The following is a 26,908-nucleotide window of genomic DNA, read 5'->3' on the forward strand; positions in this document are numbered from 1 at the left end:
TCTACGAGTATTTTGGTATCCACCATATGTTCAGATTCAGTTTTTTGTAGAACAAAGTTGCTGAATTTCTGATTTCCAACTGGTGGTCAGGACACCAAACTGGCTCTGGAAGCCTCCCTATACAAACCTCGAACATAGTGATGGTACCAAATGAAAGAGGGAGTCTCTACGAGTATTTTGGTATGCACCATTTGATCAAATTCAGTTTTTTGTAGAACAAAGTTGTTGAATTTCTGATTTCCAACTGGTGGTCAGGACACAAAAATGGCTCTGGAAGCCTCCCTATACAAACCTCGAACATAGTGATGGTACCATATGAAAGAGGGAGTCTCTACGAGTATTTTGGTATGCACCATTTGTTCAAATTCAGTTTTTTGTAGAACAAAGTTGTTGAATTTCTGATTTCCAACTGGTGGTCAGGACACAAAAATGGCTCTGGAAGCCTCCCTATACAAACCTCGAACAAAGTGATGGTACCAAATGAAAGAGGGAGTCTCTACGAGTATTTTGGTATGCACCATTTGTTCAAATTCAGTTTTTTGTAGAACAAAGTTGTTGAATTTCTGATTTCCAACTGGTGGTCAGGACACAAAAATGGCTCTGGAAGCCTCCCTATACAAACCTCGAAGACAGTGATGGTACCAAATGAAAGAGGGAGTCTCTACGAGTATTTTGGTATGCACCATTTGTTCAAATTCAGTTTTTTGTAGAACAAAGTTGTTGAATTTCTGATTTCCAACTGGTGGTCAGGACACAAAAATGGCTCTGGAAGCCTCCCTATACAAACCTCGAACACAGTGATGGTACCAAATGAAAGAGGGAGTCTCTACGAGTATTTTGGTATCCACCATATGTTCAGATTCAGTTTTTTGTAGAACAAAGTTGCTGAATTTCTGATTTCCAACTGGTGGTCAGGACACCAAATGGCTCTGGAAGCCTCCGTATACAAACCTCGAACAAAGTAAGGGTACTAAATTAAAGAGGGAGTCTCTGCGAGTATTTTGGTATCCACCATATGTTCAGATTCAGTTTTTTTGTAGAACAAAGTTGCTGAATTTCCAACTGGTGGTCAGGACACCAAAATGGCTCTGGAACCTCCGTATACAAACCTCGAACAAAGTAAGGGTATCAAACGAAAGAGGGAGTCTCCAAGAGTATTTTGGTATCCACCATATGTTCAGATTCAGTTTTTTGTAGAACAAAGTTGATGAATTTCTGATTTCCAACTGGTGGTCAGGACACAAAATGGCTCTGGAAGCCTCTCTACGCAAACCTCGAACATAGTGATTGTACCAAATGAAAGAGGGAGTCTCTACGAGTATTTTGGTATCCACCATATGTTCAAATTCAGTTTTTTGTAGAACAAAGTTGGTGATTTTCTGATTTCCAACTGGTGGTCAGGAGACAAAAATTGCTCTGGAAGCCTCCCTATTCAAACCTCGAACATAGCGATGGTACCAAATGAAAGAGGGAGGCTCTACGAGTATTTTGGTATGCACCATATGTTCAGATTCAGTTTTTTGTAGAACAAAGTTGCTGAATTTCTGATTTCCAACTGGTGGTCAGGACGCGAAATTTGCTCTGGAAGCCTCCCTATACAAACCTCGAACAAAGCGATGGTACCACATGAAAGAGGGAGTCTCTACGAGTATTTTGGTATGCACCATATGTTCAGATTCAGTTTTTTGTAGAACAAAGTTTCTGAATGTCTGATTTCCAACTGGTGGTCAGGACACAAAAATGGATCTGGAAGCCTCCTTATACATACCTCGAACATAGTGATGGTACCAAATGAAAGAGGGAGTCTCTACGAGTATTTTGGTATGCACCATAGGTTCAGATTCAGTTTCTTGTAGAACAAAGTTTCTGAATTTCTGATTTCCAACTGGTGGTCAGGACACAAACTGAATTTGAACATATGGTGGATACCAAAATACTCGTAGAGACTCCCTCTCTCATTTGGTACTATCACTATGTTCGGGGTTTGTATAGGGAGGCTTCCAGAGCCAATTTTGTGTCCTGACCACCAGTTGGAAATCAGAAATTCAGCAACTTTGTTCTACAAAAAACTGAATCTGAACAAATGGTGCATACCAAAATACTCGTAGAGATTCCCTCTTTCATTTGGCACCCTTACTTTGTTCGAGATTTGTATAGGGAGGCTTCCAGAGCCATTTTGGTGTCCTGACCACCAGTTGGAAATCAGAAATTCAGCAACTTTGTTCTACAAAAAACTGAATCTGAACATATGGTGCATACCAAAATACTCGTAGAGCCTCCCTCTTTCATTTGGTACCATCACTATGTTCGAGGTATGAATAGGGAGGCTTCCAGAGGCGGACATCTCTCCTGATTCACTGGATTAAAATGTGATTTAGTAATGCTTTAGTTTTAGATTATAATAAAATATGTTCCAAAATGTTCATATTGTTTATTATTTTTCATTACTAATGAATTATGTTAACATTTTTATTAATAATTTTGAAAAATTATTATTTTATAATATTCTGCGCTATCTCTGTTGGAAAGCACTGTTGATAAAAATAGTATTAAACGTGAAATTGTGATGTTCTGTGTCACCCTGTAATTTCGATAAAAATTTTGTTATTGAAAGTTAGCGATGTCGCTAACTTCACGCAGCATTTTGACAGCTCGGGTGAAATCATCTGGCCTTATCGGACGACCTTATTATTGGATCATGGGCTAAGCAGAATATTCGCGTTGAGCGTTTTTATACCCTTCACCACACTGTGGTACAGGGTATTATGTCTTTGTGCATATGTTTGTAACAGGCAAAAATAATCGAGATAGACCCATGGTTCCTTTTGAGAATATGCATAGAATCACTTTCTGAATCGATTTATGCATGTCCGTCCGTCTGTCCATGTTAAATTGTAAACAAAGTACAGGTCGCATTTATGATCCGATTTGGATGAAATTTGGCACAGCTCATTTGTTTGGCCCAAGGACGAACCCTATTGAAATTGGGAAAAATCGGTTCAGATTTAGATATAGCTCCCATATATATTTTTGCCCGATTTACGGACTTTAGACCCTGAAAATCTTTCGATTTGCACGAAATTTGGCATAGCGTACTGAATTGAGCCACGAAAGATGTGTGCCAAGTTTCGTGAAAATCGGTTCAGATTTATATATAGCTCCCATATATAGTTTCGCCCGATTTACGGACTTTAGACCCTGAAAATCTTTCGATCTGCACGAAATTTGGCATAGCGTACTGAATTGAGCCACGAAAGATGTGTGCCAAGTTTCGTGAAAATCGGTTCAGATTTAGATATAGCTCCCATATATAGTTTCGGCCGATTTTTGGTAAATGGCGTACCAAAGTCCCTATATATCTTTCGATTTGCACGAAATTTGGCATAGCGCACTGAATTAAGTCTAGAATGATGTGTGCAAAGTTTCGTGAAAATCGGTTCAGATTTAGATATAGCTCCCGTATATATCTTCCTCCGATTTAAGGTAAATGGTGTACCAAAGTCCTTATATATCTTTCGATTTGCATGAAATTTGGCATAACGTACTGAATTGAGGCTAGAATGATGTCTGCCCAGTTTCGCGAAAATCGGTCCAGATTTAGATATAGCTCCCATATATAGTTTCGTCCGATTTCAAGTTAATGGTGCCCCAAAGTCCCTATATATCTTTCGATTTGCAGGAAATTTGGCATAACGTACTGAATTGAGCCTAGAATGATGTCTGCCCAGTTTCGAGAAAATCGGCCCAAATTCAGATATAGTTTCGTCCGATTTCATGTAAATGGTTCACCAAAGTCCCTATATATCCTTCGATATATTTGGATAGAGCTTCCATATATATTTTCGCCCGATTTTAAGTAAATTGGACATCAAACTCTTCATGCTAGTCAGGTTGACATCAAATTTTGCACAACGTACAAAATTGAGCATAGAATTACGTAGTTGCGTTTTCTAGAAGTACAGACATAGCCCAACAGATAACCTATTTATATTTGATTGAAGTCGATTTATATAACTTATGGATATATAGGTAGATTCACATTTAGATAAATATCACATATTTTATTTCATCCAATTTCATGTTAATAGTCCTGTTTAATATATCCATAGTGGTGAAGGGTATCATATAGTCGGCCCCGTCCGACTTTACTACTTTCCTTACTGGTTTCTTATCGCGTTAACGTACGCAAAAAGTTAAAATATATTTTACTCCGAAGCGCAGCGCACATCAACTTCGAGCGTTTGTGTCATTGTTTCCTTGTGGTTGTTGTATTTTCGGTAACATATAACGCGACGGATGGCTCAACACGAGTATTCTGCTTAGCCCTTTTTTACTCGCGTAAAAATTCTAAAAGTTACAAATATTACATAAAAAATGGCACAAAAAGGCAACGTAGCTGTTAATTTCTTCAAAAGCATTTACCACAATGAATTCCAATGGTAAATATCGTACAACTCATACATAAATTGAAAAATACCAACATCTAACCTAATATGACAATATTTACAATATTTTCTTTTCTTCGATTCCCATAGGTCGGTGGTCAAAAGTTTCGGACTATTCTTCTTGGGTATTCGCATTGCCAAAGAATTTGCCGGAGTGGAAATAATGCCAGCCATTGCCCATTAGACGCCCACCCCCCACATTTGTTCAATAATTTTTAGATGTTAAGAATATAACTTTTTCCCAATGAAATTGAAATATTGAAAACTACAAAAGATTGGTGTTTTTATTGTTTTTGGCCAACCAATGTCGTGTATGTATTTCGTGGTGTTACATTTCTATTAAAAAAAAGAAAACAAACTGATAAAAATTATAACAAAAATGTGTCTATTTAACTAAAATTAAGAAAATAACTTTTTAACAGGGGTTTTGTTTGTTCTAGGCAGTAAATAGTTTGGTTAAGCATCGGTTTTCAGCATATGCTTAATTTTATCATTGTTTATGTCAATTTCATTGATTAGACTTTGCGCCAGATTTTGGGGTGTGAGATCACGTTTTAGGAAGTTTGCCACCAGTTGTCGTGAGGGTACGCCACCACCGTGGGCCAAAACTTCTTGACGATATTTTTCACCAGCTTCACGATTGAAAGGATTATCTTCGAAATAGGTTTGCCATATCCAGGATGCAATTGTTTTCGATATTAAATAGGAATAGTATTTGGCTCCATAGCCCACCAAATGGGAGAAACGTAATTGCCAGGCCTAGAAGATAAACAAAAAATTAAAAATTTAAAAACAATTTAAAATCAAACACAAGAAAGAAATTAAGTCTTAAGTCATATGAAGGTACGGTCCCGAATCGTATACTATAAGTAGGACTAGGAGTTATGGGCCTCAAAAGTACCGTTGGGACCAATGCATACCCAATGACAATATAGGTAAAATATGGATGCGATTGGAGTCAAGTTTGCTATAAAATTCTATTTCTCGTAATAGTTACTCACAAAGATCCTGTCACGGTGCAGGTGTTAGTCTCTGTCGGTCCTGAAATATAGATCTACAATGAGCCGTTGGGACTAATATAGATATAGATTTAGCTCCCATATATATTTTCGTCCAATTTAATGCATATGGTGAACCAAAGTCCCTAAATATCTTTCGATATGAACGAAATTTGGTATAGCGCACTGAATTAAGTTTAGAATGTTGTGTGCAAAGTTTCGTGAAAATCCGTTCACATTTAGATATAGCTCCTATATATATTTTCGTCCGATTTAAAGTAAATAGTGCACCAAAGACCCTATATATCCTTCGATATGCACGAAATTTGGCATAGCGTACTGAATTGAGTCTAGAATGATGTGTGTTAAGTTTCGTGAAAATCGGATCAGACTTAGATGTAGCTCCCATATATATTTTCGTCCGATTTAATGTAAATGGAGTACCAAAGTCTCTATATATCTTTCGATTTGCACGAAGTTTGGCATAGCGTACTAAATTAAGTACATAATGATCTGTGTTAAGTTTCGCGAAAATAGGTTCAGATTTAGATATAGCTCCCATATATAGTTTTGTCCGATTTTATGTACCAAAGCCCCTATATATCTTTCGATTTGCACGAAAATTTGCATAGCGTGCTGAATTGTGTCTAGAATGTGTGTTAAGTTTCGTGAAAATCGGTTCAGATTTAGATATAGCTCCCATATATTTTTTCGTCCGATTTAATGTAAATGGTGCACCAAAGTCCCTAAATATCTCTCGATTTACACAAAGTTTAGCATAGCGTACTGAATGATGTGTGTTAGTTTTCGTGAAAATCGGTTCAGATTTAGATATAGTTTTGGCAGGAAAAAATTAAATCGTAGTATTCTCGCCGTTTGGAACCACACTGATCTTTAGCATGACTTATCCCACAACAACTTACCGTATTTTCTACATATGGCAAACTGTAGTAATCGCTTTGTACATTTTTCAAAGTCTCTGTGGTAGTTGCTCCCTGTTTCGATGGATCACCATGATAGATTTGATCCAATGCCGAATAGAACACCTGCAGTTGAGTTTCACTGGCAGAGAAAAGGTTCTTTGAGGCACACAGCCTTTGCAACATATCCTCTGACATAGGTTTATGGGTCTGGAAATGTTTGGCAAAGGTACGCACCACCCGGGGATCACTAGCAAAATACTCCATCAATACGGAAGGCACTTCAGCAAAATCGGTGGAGCATCTGGTACCCGTAACATGTTGATATTCTGTGCGTGCCAACATCGAATGCATTGCATGACCCATTTCATGGAACAAGTTATCCACTCTGGAGGGTGTCAATAGTGTTGGCCCCGTCCACCGTGGTTGTGAGAGGTTTAACATTACCACCACTATTGGTAATTGATATGAACCATCCGCTAATCGCTTGCCACCTTGTATGGTAAAATGACAATCTTGATTTGGTTTACCATTTCTTTCAAAGAAATCACAATAGATGTAACCGAGCAGACCCTCCTTTTCATGTACCACCGACAACTTGTAGATATCATTATGCCATGATTCTCCCGGTTGCATTTCGGTATTTTGTAGGCTAATACCATACAGGGAACGCATTAAATTATCCAAACCTTGCATGCAGCCACCTAAACTGAAGTATGGTAAAAATTCATTGGCGTTGGCATTCAATGCGTTCCGTTTCATGAGTGAAGTAAAGTAGGGTGTATCCCAGGCTGCAAGAGTGGCATTTTTCACGCCACTTTCTTTGCGTTTCATTTCTTCCATTACACGAAAATCGGCATCAGCTCGTGGCCTTAATTCCCGCGTCAATTCATCAATAAATTCCTTGACCATTTCAGGACTCTCCACAGTACTGGAGTTTAGGGCACGATGGGCATATGTTTGGAAGCCACATATCTTACCCAAAGCATGACGACATTTCAAAAGATCCGTAAGCAGTTCCTCTTGCCTTTCCGAAGGATATAAATACAATTTGTAGGCGGCTTCCCGAGCCAAGCCATTAGTTGAATTTGTGTAAAGACCGGATACTAGAATTTGATCTCCTTCCGTAGGGAAATAATTCCTAATAGATTCGGGAACTTGTAAACGTGGAAATGCTGTTGGCTGTACAGCTCCATGCATGAACTTTTGACCCAATTGCAAAATATAATCATTCAGACGTACCACCTTTTCCCTCTCCTCTTCTATCAGATGAATACCAGACTGTTCAAAATCAAAGAGGAACAATTTGGAGACATGTTTATCTACCTCGGTTGTGGGCACAATATCTCCATTATGGGCCACATTACTCAAGGCCATAAACAATTCTTTGTGGGTATTCAAATGTTCCACAATACCACTAATGCTGATGCAAGCATCCTCCGCCGCCTGGGCATATTTACTCTGGGGATGAGCCACACGTATAAATTCCGATAAATCGGCCACTTTACACAAGGAATCGGATAGTTCATCAAAGATTTGTACCATTTTCCGTTGACGATTCGGCGATATGGCCTCCTGTATTAATTGTTCGGTGTGATTGGTGACATTGTCTTTCAACAAATAGAAACCTTCATGGTTTTTCAACTCCGGCATACAAAAGAGACCCTGTAAATAAGAGCATAAAGGTGAATGATATAAGTGGTTCTGGTAAATTGTATTACATCTGACTTACCGCTTCATTACGTGTAAAATTGATTTTCTTATATGGCGGTGAATTAAAGGCCGTTGCCAATGGGGTCCAGGTTGTAACGGATTTCCTCCAACATTGTTGCAGTAACACCACAGTGGGCTTTTTCAGCAGTGTCATAGTGTATTTTTAAAGTTTAAGAATGAAATGAAGAGCAAATCTATTTGCGTTTTGTTTGAGACCACGGCGAATTCGAGGAATGTTTACTTTTTCCCTCTAGAAACAGCTGATATAACAGAAAATAGAGGGGGTTTCAGTGATGTCAACTCAAAGTTGAAAAAAATCAGAATATTATGAATTTTTCATAAATGAAAATCGAAGCGATAAGTTATGTTCCTATTGAGATTCTTATCTTTTCTGATCGTACGTCTCAGGTTTTTGAAGAGAGTAGTAGCCAAACATAGAGTGAAACCAAAAATGGAATTTTCTTGAGTGATCTTTGCGATTCACATCGACTTCGGAATTCCGATTAATTACATGCGATATCATGTTTAAATCGTCCATGCAAGCCAAAGCTGTCAGACAGAAGCCAAAAAGTAGAAGCAGGACCTCAAGTTGTTTTCCGGAAAAAACTTTGGAGCAGGCAAGGACATTTTATTAACCTTTTATAAACAGATCGGTAGTGCTACGTTACAGGAGACGTATTGTCCATTGTGAAGGATAAAAGATGATGGTGATAGAAAAGAGCAGTAGGTTAAATATAGTTAAATAATGTTGGAGTCTATTTTAGAGAGAAAAGGTTAGCGTTACTATATCGAATTCCCTAAAAAAGTTTATGCCTTCTGCATCGAAGTATTGTTAAATGATTTTGTGGTCTTTTTTGGAGAAAAAAAGTTAGCGTTTCTACTTCGAATCTCCCAAAAAGTGTATACCTTCTGCATCGAAGCATGGGGCATCGACAAAGTAAATGTTCGATCGTTTCTGTTTCCTCTTCATCCTCACATAGATTACAATAATTCACTTCGTTAATCTGAAGTGACCGAATTTTGTCAAAAGTATCTAACAGTGCCCTAAATTGAATGCGATCCACATCGAGCACGCTCAAAAGCTGTTTTATTTCGAAATCTAACAAAATGTCGCATATCCTGCAAAGTTTTTTTACACTCATGAACATCCCTAGAGTTTATAGTCCACGATATAATTGCTTTGAGTGCCGCGTGACTGTCGCCAAAAATAGTTACCGGTACCGAGTCACTAGTACACAGGTCCTTGACTAACTCCGTTGCTTTCAGGGTTGCTAAATTAAATTATTAAATTAAATTATTATTTAGTTTCTGTTTCATTATTGAACCGCCTGTGTATATTGACAGACCGTCAAGAGGAGGAAGTTCACCCGCCCAGGACTTTCTGCTTGGCATTGTTATTCTAAAGGCTAAGCAGAATGCTCGCGTTGAGCCATCCGTTGCGTTTTGTGTTATCGAAAATACAACAACCACAAGGAAACGATAACACTAACGCATGAAGTTGATGTGCGCTGCGCTTTGAAGTTAAATATATTTTAACTTTTTGCGTGCGTTAACGCGATAACAAAAAACGCTCAACGCGAACATTCTGTTTAGCCCTTAAATTCCTCAAAATTAAGGTGCCTTAAATTTCTATTGTGACAGAGTTCGTAATCTCTTCTAAAGTTTGGGACATTTCTGTGCTCATTGTGTGAAGTTCGCCATGTCGCTATATCCTTCATCATAAATGTGTTTCTAGTTAACGAATAAAGTGCCTGAAGATTTATTATCGCATTCATAACAGCCTGAATAGTGCTTCTAGGTGCTCGGGCTACAAGGATTGCTGGCAATATTTGCACACTACTTAAAGCGGTGTACACACTATCATTTTTGACTGTCAACTTTTTTATCGATTACTGACTGTCCAACAACCATAAATATTTTTGTGGTTGCCTGATGAATGACAAACATGTGAGGCCACACTATCAAACAAGCAAAATTTGGGCAAGAGTGCCATTCAAAAATGATAGTGTGTACACCGCAACAACACAAGGAAACGATAACACAAACGCATATCGTTTCCTTGTGGTTGTTGTATTTTCGATAACATATAACGCAACGGATTGCTCAACGCGAGCATTCTGCTTAGCCCTTAATTTCTCTTCCTCAGTGCCTCCCACCACCAAAGAAGAAATCCATAGGTATGAATGGGAAATACAACTGCATCGTAAGGCCAGAGTACGATGTGCGCTGACAGTCCCTATTGAGTTCATGCAAGAGTACAGTGCTATTAAACAATTCCGCTAGATTCCTTTTCCACGATAAACGGTGGTATTTGGAACGAACAAAATTTAAAATTTGTAAAGGTCATTGCACTTCTAAACGATCTATAGAATCCTATTACATGTTATCAGTTAATAGTGAATTTCTTACCACCAAGAAGAAGAATTTTCCTTTTCTTTCATTTTACACATATTCTAAACATAGTTTTGCTTTGTTTCTTAACTTTATTGGTCATTCTCCTTCCTCTGCGTTAAAAAATAATTCTTTTTTGTAGTAAAAAGTAGATTTTCCAAGAAATTTTCTGAAAATAAATATCTGATAAATATTCGACAATGGCAACTTACTCCAATCCCCATTGGTTGCTGTGTCACATACGAAATTCATTTATATCCACCGATGATACAGGAATGTGTGAGACTGTTATGGTTAGTGATGATCTGCCCAAGCATTACCTCAAAAAGTTTCAGGGCAATGGAACACGTAATTTCCAACAGCAACAACAACGACGTTCCTTGATTGCTGGTCAACAACCTCCACAGCCGGTGCATCATCGTAATTATGATCCACCACTGCAGGAGGTTGATTTCATATGTTATCCTGGTCTGGATCAAAGTGATGATGAGGACGTGGACTTGACAGCTCAGTCCTTCGATATACAAATGTATCCAGAAGTGGGAGCTCATCGTTTTCGTTCGAATACGGCACAGAAATTGGAAGAAATGGATAGGGCTCGACGTAATGCGGCCCAAACCAAACGGGTTAACTATGAAGATGATGTTGTAAAGCCGGAGAGTAATGATTTCTTTCAACGGAAGCCTGTAAAAGCTCAGCCACCATTGGATGCGGGTAAAGACGGAGAGGGGGATAATAAATTGAAAAGTAAATTGTCGCTGAAATTGGCAAATAGTCCAAAACATGTGGAAAATAAATTCCAAAAATATGCTGAATTTGATGGCACATCACAGATTGGGGTGCCCGTCAAGACCATAAAGATTTTTATTAGCATGTTGCCGGAGAAGGAGAAAAACTATCCATTGAAAATATGTGTATTGTCCCATGCAAAGATATATCAGGTGAGTGGAGCGATAGAAATAATGGACTCTTTTTGTAATTGAGAACCTTTCTTTGTAGGTCATTGGTTTGGTGTGTTATAAAGCCTCCATAGAATTTCCGGATTTACCTTTGAAATCGGTACGCCACTATGGACTGTATATGACTGAAGATAATGATGATCTGGAGGAATTTCCCCCACTGGATAATGATGAACCATTTTCCAAATTTGGTTTCTCTCACCTAACATTGGCCGAAAGGAAAAATGTACCCCCTGCAACGGGTCCCACCAAATCGATGACATCTGAAGATGATAAGGCCCGCTTGGCTGCATTGGCTGTGAATTCACATAATAACAGTACAGCTGATGCCGATGATAGAGATGATGTTGATGGTGGTCCCAATAGCACCGGCATTGATGGCCGTGTTGATGATTTGGAGGAGCGTATTCTAAGTCAAGATGATATGTTGGAGGCCCCTGTTTATCGCACCTATACCCTCAATATTATCGATAAGAAATTCTTTAAAACTGAAGTCATTTTGGGTATATCCGGTGAACGCATTGAAATCGATCAACATAAACATGGTAAATTCTGGACAAAACAGAGAGCTGTTACCTATCCCATTGATGCTGTGGCACATTGTGAAATTGTCGAGAAGCGTACAATGAAAGCTGTGTTACGTATATGGTTGAAATCTGCCTCCGCCATTAACACGGCTAACTTGAATGATGGCAAAACTGGCGGAGGATTAAGTGTTACCGCCCATTCACCCACAAGTCCTGGACATTATCCACATTTTTCATCACCATTTAATTTCCTCGGCAGTTCATCGAATGCGGCAAGTTCATCCGCCGCCCATCCCACCTCATCATCGTCATCATCATCAACACAAAGTATACGTTTTAAACATTATGATTTTGAAACGACACTGCCAACAGCTGAACAAATTTACAAAAAACTTAATTGTATCCTGGAGATGACTTCGTCCGAGGTACGACGTGAATTCCTTAGCATAAAACAGCGTAAATTGGAAAAGAGTCAAGCTAAGAAGCATCTTAAATTGTAGTATCTAAAAAATTTCTATATGCAATGTTATCGTTATCTGTTGCATTCCTGTGTGACGGGAAAATGTAATGATATAAATGCTACAATATTGCAATTACAACAATCACAAAAATATCTAAAATAGATTTTAAGGTTATGATGAGGTGAAGTGGATTTAATCATACTGCAGTGCGGTAGTTAAAATATCACTTCTTAAAATTTCATAAATTATGGTTTATTTGAGTTTTCACATATGTAATCATCGGAAACTCCCTTCATTCTTTAAGAAGGAAAAATCAAAGAAATTTGTATTTAAATAATTTCCTTTCTATATCAACGCTCACCTCAAATATTACAATACATCATTTTGAACAACTTTTAACACAAATTCATAGTTTCAAAAGTATTTGTATCTCTAAGCTAATAATACTACATATATACATACATATTTTATATTTACATTTAAGTTCCAATTTTATTAATACGATTTAAGATTTAATTTTGTTTTGATTTTAATAAAAAAAAAACATAAATAATCTTAAATACTATCTACGTCACTTTATACATTAAAAGGAAATCATAAAAACAACAAATATTATAAACAAAAAATATAATAAGCGTATATTAAAAATGCAAAATCATTTTACGTGCACATCAAACTATGAGAGTTTGACATACTGTGAGTGAACTTGAAAAAATATCTATTAATAAACGGAAATAAAGGCTTAACGACATTTAAATGTTTATTAAAAATGAATGAGTATTTTATTATTGTGATTTATTAAGGTTGAGGTTTTAAAATATATTTAATAATACAAACTTCCGTTCTATGGGGAGAGAATCTATTAATAATCGGAAATATAGGTAAACAATATATAAATATGAATGTGTAATAAATATATTTTTTAGGTTATAGCAAAGCCTAGATTTTTTTTAAAGATCATTCTTATCTATACTAATACAAGAGTAATGTTACTGACTGACTAACGGCTGAAGCTGAAGAATCTTTGGCGAACCGGTAGAGCTAGAACCCCTAAATTTTAAATGATGGTCACTGATAGAGTGTAGAATATATGTAGCGAAGGGTTTTCTTTTGGACATTCGAACTATAAACATCCGAAAAGTATTAAATGTTCTAAATTTGGTACAATTTCGTAGCATGTGAATGGATAGGACTAAAAACTTGAAATTTGGAATGCGAATTAAGGTTGAGAAATAGTGTCGTTATAAGGAGGTGGTTTTACTGTACACGTGTATACGAAAAGTACTAAACTGTACTAAATTTTGTACAATTTGAATTCGGTGAAACGGATGGAGCTGGAATCCTGAAATTTGAAATCATCATTACCGTCGGATTGTAGGATAGCGATATGTAGGTAGTTTTGGAAATTTATTCATTTGTGTACGAAAAGTACTAAAAAGTACTATATTTGGTACAATTTGGATTTGGGTGAACCGATAGAGCTGGAACACTGAAATTTTGAAATAAGATTACTACTACATTGTAAAATTTAGGTATGTTGGTAGTTTGGGGAATTCGTACTAATTTGGTACAATATGAATTTTGGGTGAACCGAAAGAGCTGTAATCCTAAATGGTACTAAATTTGGTACAATTTGAAATTTGGGATAACTGATAGAGCTAGATTCCTAAAATTTGGAGTTTGGATTACTGTTGAGTTCTAAATGGCACTCAATTTGGTACAATTTGGATTGCATGATGTAGGTAGTAATGGACATTTTTTTTTACTTATGTGCACTAAAGGGTACACAATTTGATACAATTGGGATTTAGGTAAACCGATATAGCTGGAAAAATTTATAATTAATATTGGGGTATGTGAAGTGAACTAACTGATACTAATTTTGGATTTTGGATTTAGAAATAAGTAATTTTAGTATAGAGCTAGATTTATCTTATTGTGGTTTATGTAGCAGCCCTATTGCTTGTACACAATGGGCTGAGGTGACAGACGTTGGCCGAGTAAGACTCGAGTCAGTTCAAATCGTAGACCCCTCTGTCGTGAATACGAGATTTCTGTAGTGGTCAGAATTGGTGTGTAGTGTTGAGATATGGAGATGCTATTGAAAATACATAAGAGAACATAGGTATTAAATGGTACTAACAATATCAAAGAGTATAATTTCATAAGAATATTTTTGTGAGCTATATAAAAGCGTAGATTTTTTAATAAATATTTTTATTGGGCTATATTAAAAGGTAGCTTTTTAAGACTATTCTTTGAGGGCGATCTCAAAACATTAAAGGAATTTATTTTGGAAAAATATTTTTGGAGCTCTATATCAAAGCGTGTAATTTTTAAGAATATTATTTTGGGCTATATCAGATTTTTTTATGAATATTCATTTAGGGCTATATGATGGCTTATATATTTCATAGAAAATATTTTTGAGACTGTGTCAAAATGTGGAAGAATTGAGGGCTATATCAAACGCTATTCTAGGTAGATTGTCGGCTATGGTAGAGGGTCGATTGTTTTAAAATACTTTTTGAAGCGCAGATTTTAAATGAATTTTTTTGAAGGCCATATAAAACTGCAGTTGCATGATTTTTAAAGAATGTATATTTAGGGGCTATATGTAGCAGTGGGCGCAGCTTTGAGAGTAGATATTTTAACCCTTTCGGTGTCAAAAAATTTTTGTCGGAATAAAAATCTAAAATTTTGTATTTAAGATCATATAAAGGCACAGAGTTTAGAAATAAAGCAATTCCTAATTTAACACACGGACAGTTTTGCATTTCTCTCAGCAAAAACATCAATTGTAACGGTACATGGGATAACCGAAAAATCGCAAAGAAAGACAGTAATTTTAAATGTCGAATATATTCGACAAAAACACTGAAAGGGTTAACGATTTTTTCTTTAGTAACACTGCATCGATCGTAGATTTTTTCTAAGATGTTTTTTTGGCATTTTATAGAATATATTTTTGACAATTTTTTTTTTTTGGTACCGCAAAAGCCATCTTATTTATATCTTGAGTATATTTTACTTGTAGAGCCATGAAATATGGGTCATTTAATATAATTATCTAAATTAACATTATCGATCTTTTAAATATTGTGCAGATCGTTACGTAATTTTTCAAGATTTGGATAAAGTTTAAGGATGACATCTATATATTTTGGCGATGTTTCGTTAATATTTATGGGATCAAAGGGAATCAAAATTTGTATTTTTGTCTGTCTTTCTAATCGCTCTACATACCATATTTATCATCTAAAATCACGAACTTACATGGGTAATGACTCTGGGCAAGGAATAAGTAAGTACACTGGTTTCCAAAACTAAAGCAACTGAATAAATCAGCTTTAAATGGTTTTGAAAATAAAGTTATAGTGAAAGTTTTTTTTTTTAGAAATAAATAGGTAATTAATTCATTAAAAAAAGAACAAAAAATATAAACCTAAAATTTATTTTGAAATAAACAAATTTCTATGGAATATTAAATTGACTCAATTTTTGCATGGTCAAAACTAAAGCAACTTTTTAATTATTTCTTATAATGAAGCAATTTTCGTTAGTAATCGACACCATTACCGTTTTTCATTACGACAGAACTACTACGAGGCATTCAATTAATAAAATGTTGAATTTGATTTGATAAAATGCTGAGGTTATGACTGTTTTTTTTTTTGTAAAACACTTTTGATTTCGCTATCATTGATACTGCAAAGATTTTCTACAGGGCAAATATATGATGATTGTGCCATTATAAAACCCTGATTTTTGACTCCCGCAACCAAACATTGACATGTTTTGGTGTATGTTTAGAGGTTATTGTCAAGCTGAAACACCCAAACAAACGGTATAATTTCTGCAGCGGAGGGAACCAAAGCGTTTTCCAACACATTTGTATAAACAATCCTATACATTACTCCACAAATCCCGTGTAAAAAGATCGAATTTCAGAAAAACAAAAATAGCCCAATGCCATTATTGACCCGCCTGCATGCTTCCCAGTACCCTTTCAATGCTGTGGCATTTCATTTTTGACATTTCTCACGGTAATTTTTTCATGTCTGAGTCTTTAATTTTTGAAGTTCTCAACAAGACATGGATTTTTTATGATTATTTTTTGAAGTCCTCAACAAGGCGTGGATTTTTAAAAAATATTTTTTTGATGTCCTCAACAAAGCGTGTATTTTTAAAGACTATTTTTTGATGTCCTCAACAAGGCGTGGATTTTTAAAAATATTTTTTTGAAATACTCAACAAGACGTGGATTTTTAAGGAATATGTTTTTGAAGTCCTCAACAAGGCGTGGATTTTTAAGACTATTTTTTTGAAGTCCTCAACAAGGCGTGGATTTTTAAAGATTTTTTTTTTGAAGTCCTCAACAAGGCATGGATTTAAAAAATTAAGGCGTGGATTTTTAAAAAACAGTTTTTTGAAGTCCCTAACAAGGCGTGGATTTTTAAAGAACAGTTTTTTGAAGTCCTCAACAAGTCGTGGATTTTAAAAAACAGTTTTTTGAAGTCCTCAACAAGTCGTGGAATTTTAAAAAACAATATTTTTTTCAAAACCTAAATCCACGCATTAAAAAAAGTATTTTTTGAGGACCTCAAGAACAGTTTTTTGAAGACCTCATAGGGCGTGGATTTTTAAAAAACAATATTTTTTTTCAAGGACCTAAATAAAGCGTGGTATTAAAAAAAGTATTTTTTGAGGACCTCAAGGGTGTGGATTTTTAAAAAACAATATTTTTTTCAAAACCTAAATCCACGCATTAAAAAAAGTATTTTTTGAGGACCTCAAGAACAGTTTTTTGAAGTCCTCATAGGGCGTGGATTTTTAAACAACAATATTTTTTATCAAGGACCTAAATAAAGCGTGGTATTAAAAAAAGTATTTTTTGAGGACCTCAAGGGTGTGGATTTTTAAAAAACAATATTTTTTTCAAGGACCTAAATAAAGCGTGGTATAAAAAAAGTATTTTTTGATGACCTCATATTTATTTTTATACCCTTCACCACACTGTGGTACAGGGTATTATGTCTTTGTGCATATGTTTGTAACAGGCAAAAGGAAACGAGATAGACCCATGGTTCCTTTTGAGAATATGCATAGAATCACTTTTTAAGTCGAAAATGCATGCGTCCGTCCGTTTGTCTGTCCATGTTAAATTGTAAACAAAGTACAGGTCGCATTTATGATCCGATATGGATGAAAATTGGCACAGTTCATTTGTTTGGCCCAAGGACGAACCCTATTGAAATTGGGAAAAATCGGTTCAGATTTAGATATATATATATATTTTCGCCCGATTTAATGGAAACGGTCCCTATATATCTTTCGATTTCCACGAAATTTAGTACAGGCTAATCAATTAGGCCTAGAATGATATCTGCCAAGTTTCGTGAAAATCGGTCCAGATTTAGATATAGCTCCCATATATAGTTTCGTCCGATTTCATGTAAATGGTGCCCCAAAGTCTCTATATATCTTTTGATTTGCACGAAATTCTGCATAACGTACTGAATTAAGCCTAGAGTGATGTCTGCCAAGTTTCGAGAAAATCGGCCCCGATTTAGATATAGCTCCCATATATAGTTTCGTCCGATTTTATGTAAATGGTGCCCCAAAGTCCCTATATATCTTTCGATTTGCACGAAATTTGGTACAGCCTAATCATTTGGGTCTAGAATGATGTCTGGCAAGTTTCGTGAAAATCGGTCCAGATTTAGATATAGCTCCCATATATAGTTTCGTCCGATTTCATGTAAATGGTGCACCAAAGTCCACATATATCTATCGATTTGCAGGAAATTTGGCGTACTGAATTTAGTACAGAATGATGTGTGCCAAGTTTTTGTGAAAATCGGTTGACATTTAGATAGAGCTTCCATATATTATAGATTGATTTTAAGAAATAGACGCACCAAGGGACCAATATATGGCTGATAGGAACAAAACTTACTGAAATTAGTGTAACCTAACCTGTGATTAGTTTCGTTGGAATCGGTTCATATTTGGATATAGCTTCCATATATATTTTCACCCGATTTTAAGTAAATTGGGCATCAAATTCCTCATGTTAGTCAGATTGGCATCAAATTTTGCACAACGTACAAAATTGAGCATAGAATTACGTAGTTGCGTTTTCTAGAAGTACAGACATAGCCCAACGGATGACCTATTGATATTTTTTTGAAGTCGATTTACATACTTTTGTACCATTGTAACAAACGAATGACATGTTTATGGATAGATCTAAGTCGATTCACATTTAGATAAATATCACATATTTTATTTCATCCAATTTCATGTTATTAGCCCTGTTTAATATACTCATAGTGGTGAAGGGTATCATATAGTCGGCCCCGACCGACTTTACTACTTTCCTTACTGGTTTTTAAATATTTTTTGAGGACCTCAACAAGTCTCAGATTTATTTTTTTTTTTTTAATTTTTTTTGGGGACCTCAACAAGTCTTAGATTTAATTTTTTTTTTTAATATTTTTTGAGGACCTCAACAAGTCTCAGATTTATTTTTTTTTAATTTTTTTTGGGGACCTCAACAAGTCTCAGATTTAATTTTTTTTTAATATTTTTTGAGGACCTCAACAAGTCTCAAATTTATTTATTTAAATATTTTTTAGGACCACAACAAGTCTCATTCTTGAAAAAAAAATAAAAATATTTTCTGAGGGCCTCAACAAGTCTCTCTGGGTTTTATATATTGTAACTTTGTTCAGGATTATTAGATGTGTAAATATGGCAACTGACAAAAAAATTTGTACAGAAACCAGATTTTGGGCCAGTGAAAAATTCATTCCACTGGTAGTTGTGTATATATTCAGCCCAATCATAAATATCCCAAAGGAATTTGATCTAATAGTAATTTTTGGTACAAAATCTAATAAAAAAGTGTTAATGAACACACCTGATTAAAGTTTAGGTGATTTAGTTGACCTAATAATTTATAATGCTCCTATAAAAAAAACCGAATTAAGAGAATAATTTATTCTTAAATAGCTTTTTGCAAATTGTCGAGCTATTGAGCATATATATTTTTTTTAAATAAAATTTATTCTAATAAAAAAGCATGTATGTATGTATAAACACATGTTCTCAATGTTATTAATAACTTTGTTGTTATTAAGCGCACATTTTTTTAACTTCCGAGTCAACTTTTTCCTACAAACATTTCATTGTTTATTTACAAAATTGCAAAAATAAAAAAAAAAATCACTTGATCATCCTTGATGTGTTTGTTTGTTTGTCTGTCCGCTGACATTCAAAAGCAATTGCATGCATTTATTTCCTGTCTACGGAACCGTTATTGATATGCATTCTAATGCACACAAAACAACAACAACAACCACAACACAAATACTGGAAATGAAAGACTGCACTGCACATAAACAATGTACCCAGTTGGAAAATTGTAGATACACGAAAGAAAGTGTTTGATTTCTGGTTTTAATTAAAAATTTGTATCAACAATTGAAAGTGTTAAACATACATCTGCAAGATCACACTTTCCGATAACACATTTTCATGTAAAATCACCAATTTGTTTATTTGCCAAATTTCTAATAAGAAAAATGTCTATTGAGATCTACAATTATTTAATAAAAAATTCTATACGGAACAGTAAAAGTCAATATCACTTGAAATTGTTTTTAGTTGTTGTTGTTGGTGTGTGAGAGATTAATTGTTTGCATTTTTTTCACAGAATCATTTTGTTTATTTTTAGTCTTCAATGAAATGGCAGAAATAAAAAAAAAATCTTCACTACTTTCCTAAGTCTGGGTGGTACAGCATGAGGCACTTGGTGTCAAGGAGACTGATGAATAAAAAAGTAGACACAATGATTAATGTCGGATTATTGGGTATGTTTAAAAACTCAATATCGTTTAACGTAATTTTGATCGATTGTGTGTGTGTGTGGTATCAGAAGGAACCTCAGATTTTAAAAAAATGTTGACGTTAAATTGGGAGTTATCGTAACGGCGATCATATAATACACAAATTAGACTTTAAATTCATTGTGAGGCCAGTGCCAAAAGAATTAATGCGATAGGGAACCTCTTCATACTTGATCTTGGTTTGGTAAAAACTGTGTGATCTACAAATCTTGGAAAAAACGTCATATTTAATGGCAAGATTCCAAATGTGTATCCTTTGTTATGAGGTACCAGAAGGTGTGGACTTATAGCTCAATCTTCAGACTTCGGATCTAGGTTTAGTAAAAATATTGTTTGCATGCTTCTGAATATTGAAATATCTTAAATTGTTTTATCATTTTGTGGGTGGTGTAGCAGATGAAGTGGGTCCATGGTTTCCATGATTGAATTTTGGAAGAAAATTTACGATGGAGATCAAATCGTCGCGTATTATTCACACCAGCCAATAAAACGGTATAGAAAATTGGTGGGTCATTATAACGAACATAGGTGGGTCACCGTAATCCTTGTATTACCATTAAAGGAAATTATGATAAATTTTAATTTTTCAAGATTTTCAATGGGCTGGTAAATCAATACCAATGCTTGTTAAGGTTTGTAACTTTGCACATATATATTTGAAGATTTAAAAGAGAAGAAAAATAATTTACAAAAAATTTTTGTTATTGTTTTGTTGTTGTTTTTTGTAATAAAAGAAAAGTCCTTATTTTTGATGGCGGGCATGATAACTCCTCACTGGAACATCGGAATCCGAAAATTCCAACGATGTTAGAAAGAGTACATGTCTGGCTCTCGTATGAACTAGGATTAAGGGATCCCCTTAAAGGAAATTATGATAAATATAATTAATCAATTTTGAACATTTGTCAAGAGGTATTTGAAGACTTCCACTAGGCGTATATTTAAAAAAAAATGTTTTTGAAGACCTACATAAGCCGTAGATTTTTAAAAAGAAATTTTGAGAACGAAGATAAGGCGTAGATTTAAAAAAATTGAGAACGAAGATAAGGCGTAGATTTTTTAAAAGAAAGAAATTTTACAACGAAGATAAGGCGTATATTAAAAAACGTGGATTTAAAAAAATTGTTGAGTAGCTAATTAAGGCCTAGATTTTTGTTTAACCAAATTTGAGGGTCTACTTAAGGCGTAAATTAAAAAAAAATAATTGAGGGCCTACATAAGTTATAATATATATATATATACATATATATTTTTTTTAATTCAAGGACCTCAGCAAGGCGGGGATTTTTAAAAAATATTATTTGAGGACCTCAACAAGTCGTAGATTAAAAAATATTTTTTTCAAGCTTTAAATTAAATTTTTCAGCTTTAAATTATTTTAAAAAAAATTTTTTTGGGGACCTCAAGAAGCCTGATTTAATTTTTTTAATATTTTTTGGGGACCCCAACAAGTCTCAAATTTAATTGGACCTCAACAAGTCTCAGTTTTTTTTTAATATTTGTTGTGGACCTCAAATTTTTAATTTTTTTAATATTTTTTGAAGACCTCAAAAAGTCGTCGATTTAAAAAAAAATTTTTGAAGACCTCAAAATAAAATTTAAACAAATATTATGTGAAGACCTCAACAAGTCTGAGATTTTATAAAAATATTTTTTATGACCTCAAAAAGTCGTCAATTTAAAAAAAAAATCAAATAAATCTTCCATTAAAAGGTTGGACACAATTATTTAGTTGCAATTCGATGACAAAGAAAGTGGGCGGTTGAATGTTGAAAATAATCAGCAACAATAACAACAATTCAAAGCCAACCAATAGTCATGATCTTTTGGCAAGCGAACTACTCTCTAACAGATACAACATGTCGTACATGTGCATATTCATATGCAAACAGGTTAAAATGCAAAAGAAATTAACAATATTTTGAAAAGAAAGAAAACAACTGAACTATATTTTATACAGATTCTGGCGACACATACACTTATTTTCGGGCTATGAACGAACCACCATATGCATGTCACTAGCTCCTAAATATAGCCTAGAATGACATTAGCTTAATTTGGTCGAATAATAATCCAAATTCGACCAAATTAAACTAATGTCAAGTGGTGCGAAGTGGGAAATTTTTAGACCCTAACCAACTTCAATCCATCCCAGTCTTAATATAAAAATTATTGTTTATCAAAGTAATTATTGTTTATAAAAATTTTTATTATTTTTAAAAATTATTATTATTATTACGTAGTACAAATTGCATTTAATGCAAACACACATACATGCATTACGATCACTATGTTTGTATTTGATGTAAGGCCAAGGTTATCTGTCTGAATTTAAGGTCGTTGATATCACATTAGAGGAAAATGTACATTTGTATATAAATAAGTGTGTGTGTGTATATTCTAATGATTATAGATTGACTATTAATAGCGTTAATATATACAGACATCTATTTAGATATGTATGAATGTGTGTGTACATCTGTTGGGGTGTCTGCCTATAAGTCTGTGCGACGACAAGTGTATGGCAATTTAATTTTCATTTTTTTAATGACAATTATGGCAATGACATTACAACTGTAAAAAAAATGTAAACAAATAATAAAAAAAATAATAATTTAAATTCTTTGCAAAGAATGATGTGAGAGAGCGTTTGGCAAATTAATAAATAAAATGTATAAATAATAAAAATTGCCAAGTGCTGAAAGGCTATTAATTTGTTAATTTGCCAAAAAAAAATGTTTTATTGGCAATTTTTACGGAAATAAAAATTTGTAGGTCGTGTTTAACAAATACAATGGGGAATTTGTTTGAAGTGAAATGCCTGCGATAAAACCTGGTTATATGAAAGGCGAGAAGTATACCCAGTTACCCGGTCCAGCCGTGTTTTTAACATTTCTACCATGACGAATATAAAAAAGTTCTCCTCTGACAATATCAGCATTCTGGACATATAAAATAAAAAAAAGGGGAGCAGTATAGTAGGACGGGGCCGACCATACGATACCCTACACAACTACCACGGAACTCAAATTTTCTGCGGATGTTTATTCCGAGCCTGGGCAATATTTCGTGATATTTGCACCCTCTTGCCCGATTAGAGGTAAACAGCACCTCTTCCTCACACTGACATATTTTCCGAATATTATGAGTATTCAGTACAGCTATTGTCCTTCACCGTGGGTTGTGTTGTGATATTCGGCTTTCATTTGTGGTCTATAGATCGACTCGAAAATAACACAAAAAATTAAGTTTTTTGTCCACTTCATTCCAAAATTATTATCTGATCATCACCGAAATTTATAGGCGTTGTTCTTGACCATACCTGGAACATTTCAAAGCAATTAGCGCTATAGTTCCGCTCTCTAGAGTGATAATGGGTTACTAAATAATATACGAATACGAATAATTGGTATTAATTTAAAGGTCAACCACTCCTCTTGGATATAATATAAACTTGTCGGGTCTATGTCCTTCAGGGATAAAAATATACGCTATAGAATACAAATTTTGCCATTTTTCACACAAAAGTCAGGGTCAATTTGACCCGCTAAATATTGACCGATCTTTATGAAAACAGGCATGCTTATTCTTTGGCCCGATCCCCTTCTCCATGGAAAATTTCACGATGTTCGGGCCATTATTGCGGCCTCTGGAGCGACCAGAAAAACCGATCTTTCCCAAAAACAATAGGGGTCTTCATTGGCCAGAACCCATCCTACATGCAAAATTTCGTGAAGATTGGTCCATAACTGTGGCCTGTATCGTGTTTACAAATTATAATGGACAGACGGACAGACGGACGGACACACATGTCTAGATCGACTCAGTTAGTCGAGATATGACGATCGGTATACTTAAAGGTGGGTCTAGGACCAATATTTCGCGGCGTTACAAACTTTTGGGGCTGCACAAAGCCATAATACCCTGACAACATAGTTGTGTAGGGTATAAATACAGTAAGGAAAGTTCAAAAGTCGGACGGGGCCAACTATATGATACCCTTCGCCACTTTGGGTACATGCAAGACATGTTAATATCTACAATATCCTGTAGATAGAATGGTCATAGAATCTTTGGAGGACCATTGAGAGGAATTTGGGCAAAATTAAATGTGCTATCTAGATAAATATTTGACCCAATTGAAAAACCCCATTCACATACCATTCTGAAATCAATGAAAAATTGCATGTCAAACGGACAGACTTAGATTCTTTGGTGTACCATTTGTATGAAATCGAGTGAAATTATGTATGGGAGCTATATATAAACACATGGACCTAATTGAGTAACCGTTGCATACCCCACTTGTTTTTTGTTATCACTCTAAATCCAATTTAATACCCTCTGCTAAATTTCGTGTAACCACCATTTACACAAAATCTGAACCGATTTCAACAAACCTTATCATTTTTTTCTCAATAGCATCGGTATGCAAAATTTTACTCAATCAGACAAATATTGGGAGTTTGGTGTATCATTCACAAAAAATCGGACGAAACTATATATGTGAGCTATATCAAAATCTGAACCGATTTAAAAAAAAATTCGCAGGATTTAATGCAATACTCTGTACACAATTTTGTTCCAATCGGACATATATTGGGAGTTTGGTGTATCATTCACAAAAGATCGGACGAGACTATATATGGGAGCTATGTCTAAATCTTAACCGATTTTAACAAAACTTCGCAGACATCAGTCTGCACATAATTCAGAACCCTGTACAAAATTTTCTGCCAATTGGACAAATATTAGGAATTTGGTGCATCATTCACATAAAATCGGTCGACTATATATATATGGGAGCTATATCTAAATTTGAACCGATTCCAACAAAACTCCGAACACATAAGCAGTGCGCTGTGCAAAATTGTGTCCCAATCGGACAAATGTTGGGTATTTGGTGCATCATTTACATAAAATCGGACGAAACTATATATGGGAGCTATAGCTAACTCTGAACCGATTTTCTCCAATTTCAATAGGGTTCGTCCTTGGGCCAAATAAGTGAACTGTGCCAAATTTCATCCAAATCGGATCATAAATCCGTCCTGTACTTTGTTAACCAAAATACATGGATGGACGGACGGGCGGACAGACGGAAATGCATAAATCGACACAGTAAGTGATTCTATGTATATTCTCAAAAGGAACCATGGGTCTATCTCGATTCCTTTTGCCTGTTACAAACATATGCACAAAGACATAATACCCTGTACTACAGTAGTAACGCTTAGCTGCATTGGGTTGTTTTTCGGGGGAACTACTAGACATAGGTTTCTGAAAAGTGAATATACATATATCCGCCAATTTTGCAAAGTAGTTTTTTTTTTAATCTTCCAGATTTCTTAGTGTCAAATAACAAGCACGTTATGTGGAAAGCTATTTTTACCTCACAAAAACCCGTAGGCTTAAATACATCCAATTCTTTTTGGAAATTTTGGGTTTCAACCATCGGAGTATGTGCTACGCCAAACTAAGTCGTTCGAAATTTTGTCGTTTTTTGTTTACATCAAAAGCTTCAGTGTTTTACGTATAATTAGCCAACAAGTTTTTTTTTTTTGAATTTATCAGAATCGACCTAATTAAATTAAGCTTTGGTATTGACATACTCAATTCCAATTTGCATAATTATCATTAACCAACATATGCGTGGTTAGAAGTCCATTATCCAGCTAAGTGGTTCATACTAAAGAATCATGATTTTTAATTATTTTTTTCCATGTCAGAAACGTGAATTTTTACTATCGTTATACCTTCAGCCTTATGGCTAATTAGGGTATATACACATTGATGCTTTAGGCCCCATGTTTCTTTGGACCAAATCCGTTTCAGACAATTTGGAGACGATTTACAAATATTCGTCCTTCCGTCTGGCAGGCTGAGGCGCACGATAACTCTTGAAGAGGGTAATTGATTTCATACAAATTTTGCACATTTTACACCTTATTTCTATAGCCGTCAAACTATGTGACATGACGGCTTAGCAGCACAAATGTGCATTTACAAGTAGAAGCCTAGTGTCATGTTTTCGAATTTCACTTGTTTCTACTGTCCGTCAACGTGTTAATATTTCTTCCAAACTTAGTTCAATTTCGAAGGAGTATCGGTCCACTCCTTCTGGTACCTCCCTCACAATTTGGTCAAAATATTATAAATAATTAATTTTAATTTTAATACCATACGATCGGACTATCCGATTTGAACCAAACATTGATGCGACCCATTGGTCAACTTCTTCCGTTACAAATGATCAAAATTTGCAATATTTATAAATCCAATATAAGGCGAATGGAATATCAACCAAACTTTGCACCTAATATTTGTACCAAGCCTAGATCAAGTCCGAAGATGTCCATATCTTCTGGTACCTCCCCCACAAAGTGTCCAAATTTTCAATATTTATAAATCCAATATCAAGCGAATGGAATGTCCGATTTGAACCAAACACTGTACAAATTATAATCCTTACCAAGCCTAGATCAATTCCGAATACGGGACCTATTGGTCCACACCTTCTGGTACCTCCCCCACAAGGGGTCAATTTCATTTCAATATTTAGAAATCCAATAACTGGCGAA

At 35.0% G+C, this 26,908-nt stretch overlaps 3 protein-coding genes across 3 annotated transcripts; 2 read left to right on the plus strand and 1 right to left on the minus strand.

Annotated features, from left to right (window-relative positions):
• Positions 1-4,323: 4,323 nt before the first annotated feature.
• On the plus strand, positions 4,324-4,629 carry LOC133323732 (uncharacterized). The gene is made up of 2 exons (XM_061532653.1): positions 4,324-4,439; positions 4,536-4,629. Exons 1-2 carry the CDS (start codon positions 4,375-4,377, stop codon positions 4,627-4,629), a joined length of 159 nt encoding a protein of 52 aa, XP_061388637.1. The 5' UTR covers positions 4,324-4,374.
• A 272-nt stretch (positions 4,630-4,901) lies between these two features.
• Positions 4,902-8,230, minus strand: LOC133323728 (mitochondrial intermediate peptidase). The gene is made up of 3 exons (XM_061532648.1): positions 8,096-8,230; positions 6,367-8,028; positions 4,902-5,204 (listed from the first exon to the last, which is right to left on the minus strand). Exons 1-3 carry the CDS (start codon positions 8,228-8,230, stop codon positions 4,902-4,904), a joined length of 2,100 nt encoding a protein of 699 aa, XP_061388632.1.
• A 2,432-nt stretch (positions 8,231-10,662) lies between these two features.
• On the plus strand, positions 10,663-12,528 carry LOC133323731 (stress-activated map kinase-interacting protein 1). The gene is made up of 2 exons (XM_061532652.1): positions 10,663-11,408; positions 11,467-12,528. Exons 1-2 carry the CDS (start codon positions 10,668-10,670, stop codon positions 12,451-12,453), a joined length of 1,728 nt encoding a protein of 575 aa, XP_061388636.1. The 5' UTR covers positions 10,663-10,667; the 3' UTR covers positions 12,454-12,528.
• The last annotated feature ends 14,380 nt before the right edge of the window (positions 12,529-26,908 follow it).

Source organism: Musca vetustissima, unplaced genomic scaffold, assembly GCF_032173495.1.
Source record: "Musca vetustissima isolate MV318-11 ecotype Yass unplaced genomic scaffold, APGP_CSIRO_Mvet_v1 utg17042, whole genome shotgun sequence".
Taxonomy (NCBI): Eukaryota; Metazoa; Arthropoda; class Insecta; order Diptera; family Muscidae; genus Musca; species Musca vetustissima.